General features: G+C 59.3%; 2 protein-coding genes across 5 annotated transcripts; both read left to right on the top strand.

Annotated features, from left to right (window-relative positions):
- Positions 1–130: 130 nt before the first annotated feature.
- On the top strand, positions 131–5,891 carry LOC133282764 (actin, gamma-enteric smooth muscle). Of its 3 annotated transcripts, XM_061479015.1 has the most exons (11): positions 131–659; positions 1,865–1,967; positions 2,131–2,216; positions 3,261–3,434; positions 3,522–3,650; positions 3,744–3,854; positions 4,157–4,241; positions 4,332–4,493; positions 4,579–4,770; positions 5,355–5,536; positions 5,644–5,891. In XM_061479015.1, exons 4-11 carry the CDS (start codon positions 3,309–3,311, stop codon positions 5,785–5,787), a joined length of 1,131 nt encoding a protein of 376 aa, XP_061334999.1. In that variant the 5' UTR covers positions 131–659; positions 1,865–1,967; positions 2,131–2,216; positions 3,261–3,308; the 3' UTR covers positions 5,788–5,891. The 3 variants fall into 3 exon arrangements, with proteins under 3 accessions (XP_061334999.1, XP_061334998.1, XP_061335000.1); XM_061479014.1 differs by lacking the exon at positions 1,865–1,967; XM_061479016.1 differs by lacking the exon at positions 131–659 and having other exon boundaries at positions 1,169–1,967.
- Positions 5,892–6,782: 891 nt separating this feature from the next.
- DGUOK (deoxyguanosine kinase) lies at positions 6,783–10,361 on the top strand. Of its 2 annotated transcripts, none has more exons than XM_061478940.1 (7): positions 6,783–6,929; positions 7,201–7,313; positions 7,403–7,578; positions 8,075–8,222; positions 8,848–8,963; positions 9,056–9,155; positions 9,917–10,361. In XM_061478940.1, the coding sequence occupies exons 1-7, from the start codon at positions 6,851–6,853 to the stop codon at positions 9,977–9,979; spliced, it is 795 nt and encodes a 264-aa protein (XP_061334924.1). In that variant the 5' UTR covers positions 6,783–6,850; the 3' UTR covers positions 9,980–10,361. The 2 variants fall into 2 exon arrangements, with proteins under 2 accessions (XP_061334924.1, XP_061334925.1); XM_061478941.1 differs by having other exon boundaries at positions 6,828–6,929; positions 7,154–7,313.
- Positions 10,362–12,897: the final 2,536 nt, after the last annotated feature.

Raw genomic sequence — 12,897 nt, 5'->3', positions numbered from 1 at the left:
CAGTTACGGGTCAGGATGAGCGCTGCTCCCTGTGTCCTACTAACCCATCCCATCTCCGGCTGCTCCGAATGTGATGGAGACACCTTAAAACAGGGTTGCAGTTGGTAGGAGCAGCCCTAACAGCCACCACCCGTTGCAGGAAGGGTTTATGCCCAGGTTCTGTGTGCTGCAGCCAGGGAATGATGCTTATCTGCGCCTCAGGGATGGGAACAGACCCAAATCCCTGCTCCAGCTCCCAGCGCTGGTTTGTCCATCCCAGGCAGCAGCCGGCGAGGTTTAAAGCGTGAACATTTCCCTTATAGGGAGGTGCTGAGGGCCGGGAGTATTGAAACCCACACAAAGCAGGGATTGCCCCCTCCTTTATCCCACATCCATCCAGCTTTGCCGGTGCTGGGGGATTCTTGGCGTTCCTGGGAGCATCCCAGGGCTGTGGCCACGCTCCCGATGCTCCCAAGCACCGGCAGAGCCGGCGGCTGGATTGGCTGCGATGGCCAAACCTTTCCTTTTTAGGCTGCACGCCTGCTCCTGCCTGCTTGGAGGCTTTGCTGCTGCGGTCCCAGCTCCAAAGCGGCCGTGCCGACGCTTCCCATCCATCCCAACTGCGGTGCCGAGGGATCCTGCAGGGATCAGGAGCTTGGAGCTGGACCCGCCTGTGCCTGGTAAACAGCAAGGATGGAACAGCAGCAGGACTTTGTGCTGTGGAGCAGGGCTTTGGGGTGCTTTGCACCCATTCAGGGGGGTCCTTGGGCTCACCTCGGGCTCCATGCAGCCCCCAGCACATCCGTGCTCCCTCCGTATGGAGCCTCCAAGCACCAGCCTTGGAGGACCTCCATCCATTCCCATTATTTCTTCCCCCCATCCCCGCATTGGGTTTGGGGTTAATTCTGCCTCTTTTATTTCCCCCAGCATGTCATATATGGCAACCTTTTGTCTGGGTGACCTCATGGTTGGCAGTGGACCAAGGGAACTGGGTTGGGATGGGAGGTGGAGGAAGGTTCCTCAGGGCGTGTGGTAGGGATACACCAACAAGTGCACATCCAGGGCACAAATCCAGCCCCTGTGTGCTGAGGACGGGGGATACCCGGGACCCATGGGGGGGTTGTTGTGAGCTGGTTGTGCTGGGACACGCCATGACCCTGTCTGTTGGGGCTGGGGTTGGGGGGGGACACCAGGACTCGCATGTCCCATCTGGTGGCAGTGTTGGGACCCTGCAGCTCTTGGTCCTTATCTTGATGTCCCTGCCCTGAGCACAACCCAGACCCTATAGAGCAAAGCAGGAAGCAGCTGGGGCACCCCGTGCCTCAGTTTCCCCACCTGCAACCCAAGCCCCATAGCTCTGGATGGTGGTTTTGGGGCATCAATCCTGCCTCCCCCCCCCGGTGTCCTGGGTGCTCGGGGAGCATCCCCAATGCGGGACCATTGCCCTTAAAAAGGCAGACGATGGCTTGGCAGCTGCTGGTTGGCCTCTGGAAAGGCCAAAGCTGCATCTACAGGGTTGGAGTGGGCTCCATCCGTGCTGCGTTCGGGACAGGGGACAGGGAGCAGCACCCACATTGCCCCTGGTGGGGATCCAGGCTCATCCTGTATCCAACATCCTTTGGAGGAGGTGAGCATCCGTGATGCGGGCACCCTTGAGCTGAGAATTTGGGGGTCTGGGGGCACCACAAGCCCCAGAATGGGTTCAGAGAGAGAGAAGACCCCATCCCGAAGATGCTGCACACTGGGGATGGGGGGAGAACGAACCCAGGAGGAAGCGATGCTCCAACCCAGCGCATTCCCATCACCTCAGTGATGCCAAATCCCCACCCCAGCCCCACGGCGTCCCCCCTGACACCCGGATGAGGTTTCTCCACGTTGTCCCCAGGAACCAGCCGTGGTCCCACCTCCTCTTTGCCGAGCCCATCACTTATAAGGACTTGAGTCTCTCTTGTTTATCAGCATGGAGCATAAAAGGAGCAGACTCAGGGGTGAGTCCTCGCCTCCCAAGTGCCTCCACATGGCTTTTGTCTTGCAATAATTAACAGTGCCGGGCCCGGCCACCAGCCCAAGGTCAAGTTAATGAAATAAAGCACCTTATATGGCCATAAGGCCAACACACCATCACTGAGCCTATTTAGGGTCTTTGTTTAGGCAGGACCCGCCTCTGAGCCTTCACGTATTTATACCAAAGGCTCTTCGGGATTCGGTCCCAGAGGAAAGGAGCCCTCGCCTCTGCGGTGAGTACAGCCCAGCCCCTGCATCCCCTTTGCCTTGCAGGACAAGCTCCCCAGCAGGGTTTTGGGGTGCCCCAGCATTGATGGGGGGGGGAGGGACCCCGGTTTGCTTTGCAGGGCACAGGGATGGTGCCAACCCCAGCCCGACCCCGCAGCTGGGGGAATCCATGGAGGTGGCAGAGCTGGGTTATGGCCAAAGTGGGTCCTGCTCTGCCAGGATTCCTCATGATTTGGGGGTTTTGGGGTGTTTTTGCCTTATTCCCCCTGGATTTGGGAGCGCATCCAATGGAGGGGGACACCCCTTGGGAAGGGATGGTTTTTTCCCATTTTTGGGAAAGGATGTGAGGGCAGAGCAGCAAGAGGCAGCCACAATAGGACTGGATGAGAGGGCATTGCCTGCCTTCACCCTGCCCGCTCCAGGGGCACTGGCCAGGCACAGCCACACCGGAACTCTCTTGGGAATGCTGCTGCTGGGCAAGCATGGGCAGGAGCTTTGGTACCTATTTTGGGCACTGGAAAGATGGAGAAGCAACAGCGTGGAGCAGCACGCATGGGGAATGAGCATCACCCTGATCCCACCATCATCGTCCCATTCCCAGCTTCATCCTGCTCTCAGCTTCATCCTGATCCCACCATCATCATCCTGCTCCCAGCTTCATCCTGCTCTCAGCTTCATCTTGCTCCCAGCACCAGCCTGATCCCCCCATCATCATCCTATTCCCAGCTGCATCCTGCTCTCAGCTTCATCCTTATCCCACCATCATCATCCCCCATCCAGCCTCATCCTGCTCCCAACATCACCCCGCTCCCAGCATCATCATCCCATTCCCAGCTGCATCCTGCTCTCAGCATCCACAAGCCAGGGCTGGACCCAGCGGCTGCCCCTCTCCATGACCACCAGATGACTTTGGGGACCTCCACATCCCCACGGCCTCCATCCCTCCCAACACCCAAATCTGGACACGGCGCCGCGTTGCCCCCCTGTCCCCCCCAACCTTTTAACCCTTTAACCCTCAATTTAAGGCGTTCCCCCCCCCGTTGCCCCAGCTTTTCCCCCCAGGTCCCCCCTGACCACCAGCAGCTCCCGGCCCCACCATGTGCGAGGAGGAAACAACCGCCCTGGTCTGCGACAACGGCTCCGGCCTCTGCAAAGCCGGGTTCGCCGGTGACGATGCCCCTCGCGCCGTCTTCCCCTCCATCGTGGGGCGGCCCCGGCACCAGGTTGGTACCCGAGGGGGGGAACAGCAGCCCCCACCCTGCTTTAATCAATGCCATTAAGCTCATGAGGGCGTCTCTTGCTGGCATTAGGGTGTCATGGTGGGCATGGGGCAGAAAGACAGCTACGTAGGCGATGAGGCGCAGAGCAAGAGGGGTATCCTCACGCTCAAGTACCCCATTGAGCACGGCATCATCACCAACTGGGATGACATGGAGAAGGTGAGATCCAGACCGGAATGGAGAGGGGGGGCCCAGCTCCAGATGCGGTTTGGGGTGAGCCCCCCCCCCCCCCAATTCTTTGCCTGCCTTTAGATCTGGCACCATTCCTTCTACAACGAGCTGCGCGTGGCCCCCGAGGAGCACCCGACCCTGCTCACCGAGGCACCCCTCAACCCCAAGGCCAACCGGGAGAAGATGACCCAGGTGAGGGGCTGCTGAGCCACAGGCATGGGGATGGATGCTCTGGAACCATGGGATTCAGGGGTTTAGGGAGCCAGGAGGGGCTGGCACGGAGCAGAGGAGCCAGTGGCGAGGGATGAGAGGAATGAAGGCAGAGGAATGAGTGGTGCGTTCCCGTGTTCACATGGACCCACCGCAGTGATCCACCTACTTTTCCATTCAATGCAATGATCTTTGTGGTTTCCCAAGCATGGGTTGGGGCGGGATGAGCTGGGGACACCCCATGCTCCCCCCTAACCCATTCCTGCCCTCATCCCTCCTCCCAGATCATGTTTGAAACCTTCAACGTCCCCGCCATGTACGTCGCCATCCAAGCCGTCCTCTCCCTTTACGCCTCCGGCCGCACGACCGGTGAGTAGGGCACCAGCATCCCGAGGACCATCCGTGATGGGGCAGCAACCAAGCTCCAAGCCTCTTCCCTCACATTCCCACCCTTCCCAGGCATCGTCCTCGACTCTGGGGACGGCGTCACCCACAACGTGCCCATCTACGAGGGCTACGCGCTGCCCCACGCCATCATGCGCCTTGACTTGGCCGGCCGCGACCTCACCGACTACCTCATGAAGATCCTCACCGAGAGGGGCTACTCCTTCGTCACCACCGGTACGGGGCCCGGAGCAGGGTTTGGAAGGGAAGGGGGGACCCCAAACGGCCCCGGGTTGAGCCCGTTCCCCATCGCCTCCCGCAGCCGAGAGGGAAATCGTGCGTGACATCAAGGAGAAGCTCTGCTACGTGGCCCTTGACTTCGAGAACGAGATGGCCACGGCTGCCTCCTCCTCCTCGCTGGAGAAGAGCTACGAGCTCCCCGATGGGCAGGTCATCACCATCGGCAACGAGCGCTTCCGCTGCCCCGAGACCCTGTTCCAACCCTCCTTCATCGGTGAGCGCGCCCCGAGTTGTCCTGCGGTCCCCTAGGACACCAAGGTGTTGGTGCTGCCAGTGTCATGGTGGTGCTTCCAACTCCATGGTGGTGCCCTTGGTCCCATGTTAGTGCCTCCAGCCCCATGGTGATGCTGCCAGTGTCATGGTGGTGCTTCCAACTCCATGGTGATGCCCTTGGTCCCATGTTAGTGCCTCCAGCCCCATGTTGATGACCTTCGTCCCATGTTGGTGCTTCTGGCCCCATGTTGGTGCTTCCAACTCCATGGTGATGCCCTTGGCCCCGTGTTGATGCCTCCAATCCCATTTTGGTGCCTCCAACCCCATGCTGATGCCTTTATCCCCATGGTGATGCTTCCAAGCCCCTATTGATGCCATTAGCCCCACGTTGGCGCCTCCAGTGTTGTGTTGGTACTCCTGACCACATCCCCACCACCCCAGCAGCCAGCAATCACCTCCCATAGGTGCACCACAGCAGCATTCAGGCCTCTTCCAATTGCTTTGCACCCCAAATTGAGGGGGTACAAGCCTCTTCTGTGGGGCATGGCCAGAGGTGAGGGTGCTGACAGCCCCCTTGCCCTCCAGGCATGGAGTCAGCCGGCATCCACGAGACCACCTACAACTCCATCATGAAGTGCGACATCGACATCCGCAAGGATCTTTACGCCAACAACGTCTTGTCCGGCGGCACCACCATGTACCCCGGCATTGCCGACCGCATGCAGAAGGAGATCACGGCGCTGGCTCCCAGCACCATGAAGATCAAAGTAGGTGATGGTGATGGGGAGCAAACCCATGGCCACCAACGCCCGAAATCACCTCCTAGTGCAGGTTTGGGGGTGGATTTACCTTACACTGGGTCCTGTCCCCACAGATCATCGCCCCGCCGGAGCGCAAGTACTCGGTGTGGATCGGCGGCTCCATCCTGGCGTCCCTCTCCACCTTCCAGCAGATGTGGATCAGCAAACCCGAGTACGACGAGGCCGGACCCTCCATCGTCCACCGAAAATGCTTCTAAGCCCCCTCCTCACCCCATGGTGGCCCCAACCACCTGGCTGGGGCTCACTGCTCCTCCTCGGTCCCCACTGCTCCTCCCCACCGCGCATTAAAGCCTTTTCTCCATCTTCTGGCTCTTTTGTGGGAGGCTTTGGGGTGTTGGGGGGGGGGGGGGGGGGGCAAGGAGGATGAGGGTAATGGGGGGGAGAGGTGGGGGACCCCCTACCTCACTGGTGTTCATCATCCCATAGTGGTGCTCCTGATGTTATGCTGATGGCCTCAAAGCTCTCTTTGTCCTCGACCCCATGTTGATGCTTCCAACCCCATGTCAATGGCCTTGACCTCATGTTGGTGCCCTCAGTGTCACACTGATGCCCTCAACCCTGTGTTGATGGCATCCCATGCCAGTACAGCTGACCCCAACCCCAGGCTGATGCCTCCAACCATGTGTTAATGCTCTTGACCTCATGGTAGTGTCCCCAGACCTGTGCCAATGCCCTCGATCCCATGTTAGTGACCTAACCCCCCACTTTGGTGTCCCCAACCCTATGCTGATGCCTTTGACTCTGTGTTAGTCACTTTGGCACCGATGCCCTCAACCCCATCTTGATACCTCCCACCCCGTATTGATGCCCTTGGCCCCATGTTAGTGCCCCATTGTTGTGTTGGTGCCCCTGACCCTATGTTGATGCCCTTGATCTCATGATGATGTCCCCAATGTCACACTGGTGCCTCAACCCCGTATTGATGCCCCCTACCATCTTCCAATGCAGATGACCCAAAACCCCAGGGTGATGCCTCCAACCATGTGTCAATGCCCTTGATTCCATCTTACTGACTCCAACCCCATGTTGATGCCCTCAACCCCGTGTTGATGCCTCCAACCCCATACAGATGCTCTCAATCCCATACCGGGGCCCTTGACCTCACGGTGGAGCCCCCACTGCCATGCTGATGACTGTAAACTCCAATACACGCAGTGGGCGGGGTCTAACTTGCTCCTCCTTCTCCCCCCCCCTCTCCTTTCCCGCGCGGTGACGTCAGGGCGCGCCAACGCGCGCCGCTCGTCACCACCTCATTAGCATATGACGCGGGAAGGCGGAAGCGGTGGCGGGATGGGGCGGTGCGGGGCCGCCTTGCGCCTGGCCCTGGAGGGGAACATCGGTAGCGGGATGGGGGGGACACGACACACAGCGGGGGTCCCCCGGGGTGACGAGGTGGCTTTTGGGGTGCGGGGGGGTCCATGGGGGAGATTTTGGGGGGGGGGAGCCGGTATTGGAGGGCTGTTGCGCAGCCTGAAACCTCTCCGGGTCTAATTGAACGTCAGTGATTAATTGTTATTGCGGGGCGCTGGGGGCACCCCCCAACCCCGCGTTACTGCATGGCAGGAGCAGAGCGGGGGACCCCCCCTCACCCTGCGCCCCCATCCCCATAGCCGTGGGGAAATCGACCTTCTTGAAGCTGCTGGGTGCCACCTTCCCCGAGTGGCACTTGGTGACCGAACCGGTGGCCCAGTGGCAGAAGGTGCCAGCCCGCGGCGCGGCGCAGGTAACGGGACCGGCACCGGCTGCACGGCGGCACCGATGGGCATCGCGCCGCGGTGGGACCATCTCATCACCAGGCTCTTTCTCTTCTAGGCAGCCGTGGGCTCCACCAACCTTCTGCAGATGATGTACCAGGAGCCAGCCCGATGGTCCTACACCTTCCAGACCTTCTCCTTCATGAGCCGGCTGAAGGCGATGCTGGAGCCGCTGGATGAGCCTGAGACGCCCAGCCCTGTGCAGGTCTTTGAGCGCTCCATCTACAGCGACAGGTACCCAAACTGAAACAGGAAAGAAGAGGGATGAAGGGATCGAAAGAAGCAGGTTGAAGAAGGTGATCTGCTCTTGTGAGACCCCACTTACAGCACTGTGTGCGGTTTTGGTGCCCTCAATGTAAGGACATGGAGCTGTTGGAACGAGTGCAGAGGAGGCCACGAGGATGCTCAGGGACTGGAGCAGCTCCTGTATGCAGCCAGGCTGAGAACATTGGGGCTGTTCAGCCTGGAGAAGAGAAGCTGCGTGGAGACCTCAGAGCAGCTTCCAGTGTCTGAAGGGGGCTACAAGGATGATGGGGAGGGACTCTTCATAGGGATTGTAGGGATAGGACAAGAGGTGATGGGTTCAAACTGAAACAGGGGAAGTTCAGGTTGGAGATCAGGCAGATAAGGATGAGCTTTAAGATCCCTTCAAACCCAGACCATTCTGTGATGAAGGTGTTGGCTGTGGAGCTCTCCCGCTGCCCTGTCCCCTCTCTCCATCCCATCCCAGGTACGTCTTTGCCAAGAACCTCTCCGAGGCCGGGCACCTGCAGCCGCTGGAATGGGCCATTTACCAGGACTGGCACAGCTTCCTGCTGCGGCAGCTCGGGCCCCGCACCGTGCTCCATGGGCTGCTGTACCTGCGGGCGACACCGCAGGTGGGTGCAGCGAGACCCCGCGTCCGGCGGGATTGGGATGAGGCTCCACTGAGCCTGTGAGCGCTTGGAATTGCCAAAGTGTTGGGGTTTAACCATAAACGGCAGCTCTGTTCCCATGGGAATGTCAGTGGGGGTTTGGCTATGATCCTGGAGTGGATTCTGGGGAGGGAGGGCTGCAGCATCAGCCCGGGATGCTTGATGACTGGCTGCAGTCCCTCACGTGGGGCTGCTTTTCACACCCCATGTCTCCCATTCAGCTCACATCTCCTCCTGATCCCATTCTCATCCCATCTCTCCCGTTCACCTCACATCTCCGTACCCTGTTCACCTCCCATCTCTCCTGTTTACCTTCCACCTCTCCCATTCACTTCCCTTCTCCTCTGCATCTCGCTCACCCCTCATCTTTCACCTTCCACCTCTCCCATTCACCTCCCATCTCCTCCACATCCCATTCACCCCCCATCCTCTCCCATTCACTTCCCACCTCTCCCACTCACCTACCATCTCCTTTGTATCCCATTCATCTCCTGTCTCCCTCATTCACCTCCCATCTCTTCCTCATCCCATTCACTTCCCATCTCTCCCATTCACATCCCGTTCCCCTCTCTCCTCCGGTGTGGTTCAGACGTGCCTGGAGCGGCTGCGGCGCCGGGCGAGGAGCGAGGAGCAGGGCATCCAGCTGGAATACCTGCAGCAGCTCCATGCCCAGCACGAGCAGTGGCTGGTGGAGAAGAGCACGGAGTGAGTCCGAGCCCATCCCGTGGTGCTGCCCCCGGCACATGGGCCGGAGCTGGGTTTGATTTGGGGTTGATCTGGTTTATTCCCTTCCTCAGGGTCCACTTTGCAGACATGAAGCACGCGCCCGTCCTGGTGCTGGATGTGGAGAAGGACTTTGAGCACGACGTGGCCGCACGGGGCGGCCTCATGGCACAGGTGGGAATGGCCGAGGCGGCATCCCGGGATTGTGGGATCCTCCGAGCTTCCACCTCACCTTCATCTAGCCATGGGAAAAATCATTTGGACACCCTTGGTGCAGGCTGGTTTAAACCGCAGCCATCCCAGGGCCATCCCAGCCACATCCCAGTGACATCCCAGTGCCATCCCAGTGACATCCTAATGCCATCCAAGTGCCATCCCAGTGACATCCTAATGCCATCCTAATGCTGTCCCAGCCACATTCCAGTGACATCCCAATGCCATCCCACTGCCATCCCAGCCACATCCCAGTGACATCCCAATGCCGTCCCACTGCCATCCCAGCCACATCCCAGTGACATCCTAATGCCATCCCACTGCCATCCTAGTGACATCCTAATGCCATCCCACTGCCATCCCACTGCAATCCCAGCCACATCCCAGTGACATCCCAATGCCATCCCACTGCCAACCCAGCCACATCCCAGTGACATCCCAATGCCATCCCACTGCCATCCCAGCCACATCCCAGTGACATCCCAGTGCCATCCCAGCCACATCCTGGTGCTGTCCCAGTGCCATCCTAATGCCATCCCAGCCACATCCCAGTGACATCCTAATGCCATCCCAGCCACATCCCAGGGCTGTCCAGTGCCATTCCAGCCACATCCAGTTGCCATCCCAGTGCTATTCCAGTGCCATCCTAGCCACATCCTGATGCCATCCCAGTCCCATCCCAGCCCCATCCCGGTGCCACGCTCAATCAGCTTCTCTTGCAGGTGAAGGCTTTTGTGACCGTGCTGCAATCCAAAGCTTTGCCATCACATCCTGACCCGCTCTGAGCGGCAGCAGCATCATTCCTGCCCTCTGGTACCCACCTCAAGCCAGCTCCGGACGAAGATCCCAAAGGACAAGGGCCAAATCCTGCTCCTCAACTGTCCCCTTTGGTCCTTATTATCCAGGGTGTATTTAAGGCACTGGCAGCATGGGATGGTTTCAGGGTGAATGATGAGCTCCCTGTGTGTTTTGGGGACCAGGTCATGACCATGACCCCTTCTCCATCTATAGGATTCCCTATATGGATGCTGGAGCCAGGATGCTCCATAAGGTGGTTCAATTCCAATGGGAAATCATCGTGGCTCACATTTAGCTCACACCAGCCCCTGTATTTGGTTCTTTTGTAGATATTTTATCCCCTTAAATTAAAATCTAAGCTCTTCTGCACCTTGAGCTGCTGGTGGGGAGCGTGGGGCCGGGGGGGCTGCAGTGGGTGCTGTCCCACGCTGGGAGGACACATTGTACCTCCACTTCTGGGGTGTTTCTGTGGCACTGGGGGTGTGGGTCTGGCTGGGACTGGGTTTGGAGTGGGTTTTGCTGCTGCGGGGGGGGGGTGGGGTTGGCTCTGTAGGGTGACCCCTCCCCATCCAGCCACCCTACAACAACACCCAGTGCAGCCCACATCAACCACACCCCCAAATCACAGCCCCCCAAACCCTCCAACACCACCCAGTGCCCCCCCCTCAACCAACCACCCTACAACAACCACTCCCTCCCTAACTCACATGCCCCCCCCCGTCTCTTTCCCTCTTACCCCCCAACACCACCCCCCCCACCACCCCATAACCCCACAGGGTTTAGGGGTATCCCCCCCCCAGTCTCGCTCGCTGCAAAGCAATGGGGGGGGTTCACAGGGCGCTGGCCTTGAGCCCCCCCGGCCGGCGCTGGGACCCCCGAGCGAGCGCCTGTAGAACAAAGGAAGCAGCAGCAGCAGCAGCAGCAGCAACAACGTGCAGCTCCGCTGCAACACCCGCTCGGGGTGGAGGGGGGAACGCTACGACCGCATTTCAACCCCTCTTCTCGCTATCCCAACATCCCACACTCCGCTGTGCATGCACGTAGCTCCGGCTCGACCCCCCCCGGCCCCCCGTTTCCGAGGGGGGTGCTGTACCCCTTTATTCCGGTAATGCTCTTTTCTATTTCATTTTTTTGGGGGGGGGGGGGGGGGAGGTGGAAAGTTGGTGGTGTGCGGCTGAAGTTGTGCGGCGCAGGGGTTGAAGTTGTGCGAAGCTTGCGTGGATTTCAGGGAAAAAGCAAGGACAAAATGGGGTTGGGAATAAAAAGGAGGTGGGAATAACGGGGGGGGGGGGGGGGGGCAGCACTTTGTTTTGGTGGGATTTGAGTGGGGAGTCAATGGAAAGAGTGTGGGCGCCCCACGTCACCCGGCTCCGGGCACCCACCCGGTCCTTCTGCCCAGCCGGGTCAGGCACCGCTTCCCTGCGCTGCCCCGGAGCAGGGGGGAGCCCCGAGATCTGACTTGAGCCACGGGGAGAGGTGCAAAGGGCTTCTATGGGAGGTGAGTGCCCCCCCACCCCACCCCAAACCCACCCGTGTCGCCCCCCGCCTGTGACACCGTCACCTTTATGGGGTGATTCGTGGCCTCTTTGCGGTGGTGATAGCGTCACCGGTACTTGGAAGGGGGGCTCCTGGGGAAGCCCCTTGTTGGTTGGTGGATGGGTTTATCTTGTCTAGGGTATTTCCATGGGAAATGGGGCTTTTGGTGCCTTAAAGGCCACTTTGATGCTTTAAGCCCCCCCCTCAAATCTCAGCTGGTACCTGGGGTGTCCCCAAAACCCTGTTGCAGTGTGGACACATAGCACAAACCCCACCTTTATATTGAAGTACTTGATTAAGAAGGCAAAACACTGTGAAATCCAGCTGCCATCACGGGGGGGGGGGGGTGTCCCCAAGAAGAAAGGGGTGGCAGGAAGGGGGCACATGGGGAGGTCGGAGCTGTGCTCAAGCTAACAAGCGGTGGCATTGTCATCCCCAGTGCTTTCCTTTGGCACTTAACTGGTTTTACTGGCCGGGGTGGTTGTAACTGGGATTTCAATATCACATCCCAGCAGGCAGAAGGATGGGGGGGATGGCTCCGGATATGGGGGTCTCCATATGGAGAGGTGGGGAAGGAGAAGCATCTCTTTGGGGGTTACTTTTAGGATTTTACCCCCCAAAACTGCTGTTCTTGTTCTATTTTGTGGTGCTGGGGAGGGGGGTGGGGGTGGTGAGCGGCTGCCTTGCGCCTCCTGAGCTGTATCCAGCAGGTTTTGCCCTTGGGATGGGTGGTGGGATGATGGGATGGGGATGTGGGGACATGGGGACAGAGGGCTCGGCTGGTGCTTGGCACAGTGAAAGGCAAGGGAAAGGACTTTGCCCTTGGCAAAACACCGGTGCAATGGTGGAGATTGGAGCCCCAGCACTTGTCCGGGTGAGCTAAAGATGATTTATAAGGATGCTGCCGGAGCCGGGGTCGGCAGCGGTGGGATTCCTTTGGGAAGCCAGGTGCCTGCTCCGGGCTGGGCCTGGTAGCACCGGGTGTGCCGCAGTTCCCACGTCCCGGCGCCTTTCCCGGGGTGGTTTGGCAGCCGAAGCCCCATTCCCGGCACCTGTTCCGCCAGTTCCTCCGGCTTGGCTGGGCCTGGGAATGCCGGTGTCTCCCCTTGAACCTCCATCGCTGGAGCCGCGCTTGTGCCGTCTCTCTTGGGGTTTGATGCATCTCCATCCATGAGGGATTTGGGAGAGGAGGAGGAGGAGGGAGATGCCAGAGGCTGAGATTTCACTCTGCTCCCTGTCCCATGGCACTGCCGGACCCTCTCCTGCCCTCTCCGGTTGACTTTCCTTTGCCATTTCCATAACTAATCAACATCTTGGGAACTCACTACAGCTGTGAGGATATACATGTAAGGGAATACATATGTATATA

This window comes from Pezoporus flaviventris, unplaced genomic scaffold (genome assembly GCF_033815535.1).
Source record: "Pezoporus flaviventris isolate CSIRO_AGI_PZ_B2104156 unplaced genomic scaffold, CSIRO_AGI_Pfla_v1 ptg000138l, whole genome shotgun sequence".
NCBI lineage: Eukaryota > Metazoa > Chordata > Aves > Psittaciformes > Psittacidae > Pezoporus > Pezoporus flaviventris.
This window is presented reverse-complemented; position numbering and strand designations above follow the sequence as displayed.

Excerpts from the sequence above, each read along its gene's own strand:
- DGUOK (XM_061478940.1), top strand. The coding sequence starts at position 6,851 with ATGACGCGGGAAGGCGGAAGCGGTGGCGGGATGGGGCGGTGCGGGGCC. Across the intron at positions 8,223-8,847 it reads ACCTGCGGGCGACACCGCAG|ACGTGCCTGGAGCGGCTGCG; the intron begins GTGGGTGCAGCG and ends GGTGTGGTTCAG. Across the intron at positions 8,964-9,055 it reads CTGGTGGAGAAGAGCACGGA|GGTCCACTTTGCAGACATGA; the intron begins GTGAGTCCGAGC and ends TCCCTTCCTCAG.
- LOC133282764 (XM_061479014.1), top strand. The coding sequence starts at position 3,309 with ATGTGCGAGGAGGAAACAACCGCCCTGGTCTGCGACAACGGCTCCGGC. Across the intron at positions 3,651-3,743 it reads ACTGGGATGACATGGAGAAG|ATCTGGCACCATTCCTTCTA; the intron begins GTGAGATCCAGA and ends GCCTGCCTTTAG. Across the intron at positions 5,537-5,643 it reads CCAGCACCATGAAGATCAAA|ATCATCGCCCCGCCGGAGCG; the intron begins GTAGGTGATGGT and ends CTGTCCCCACAG.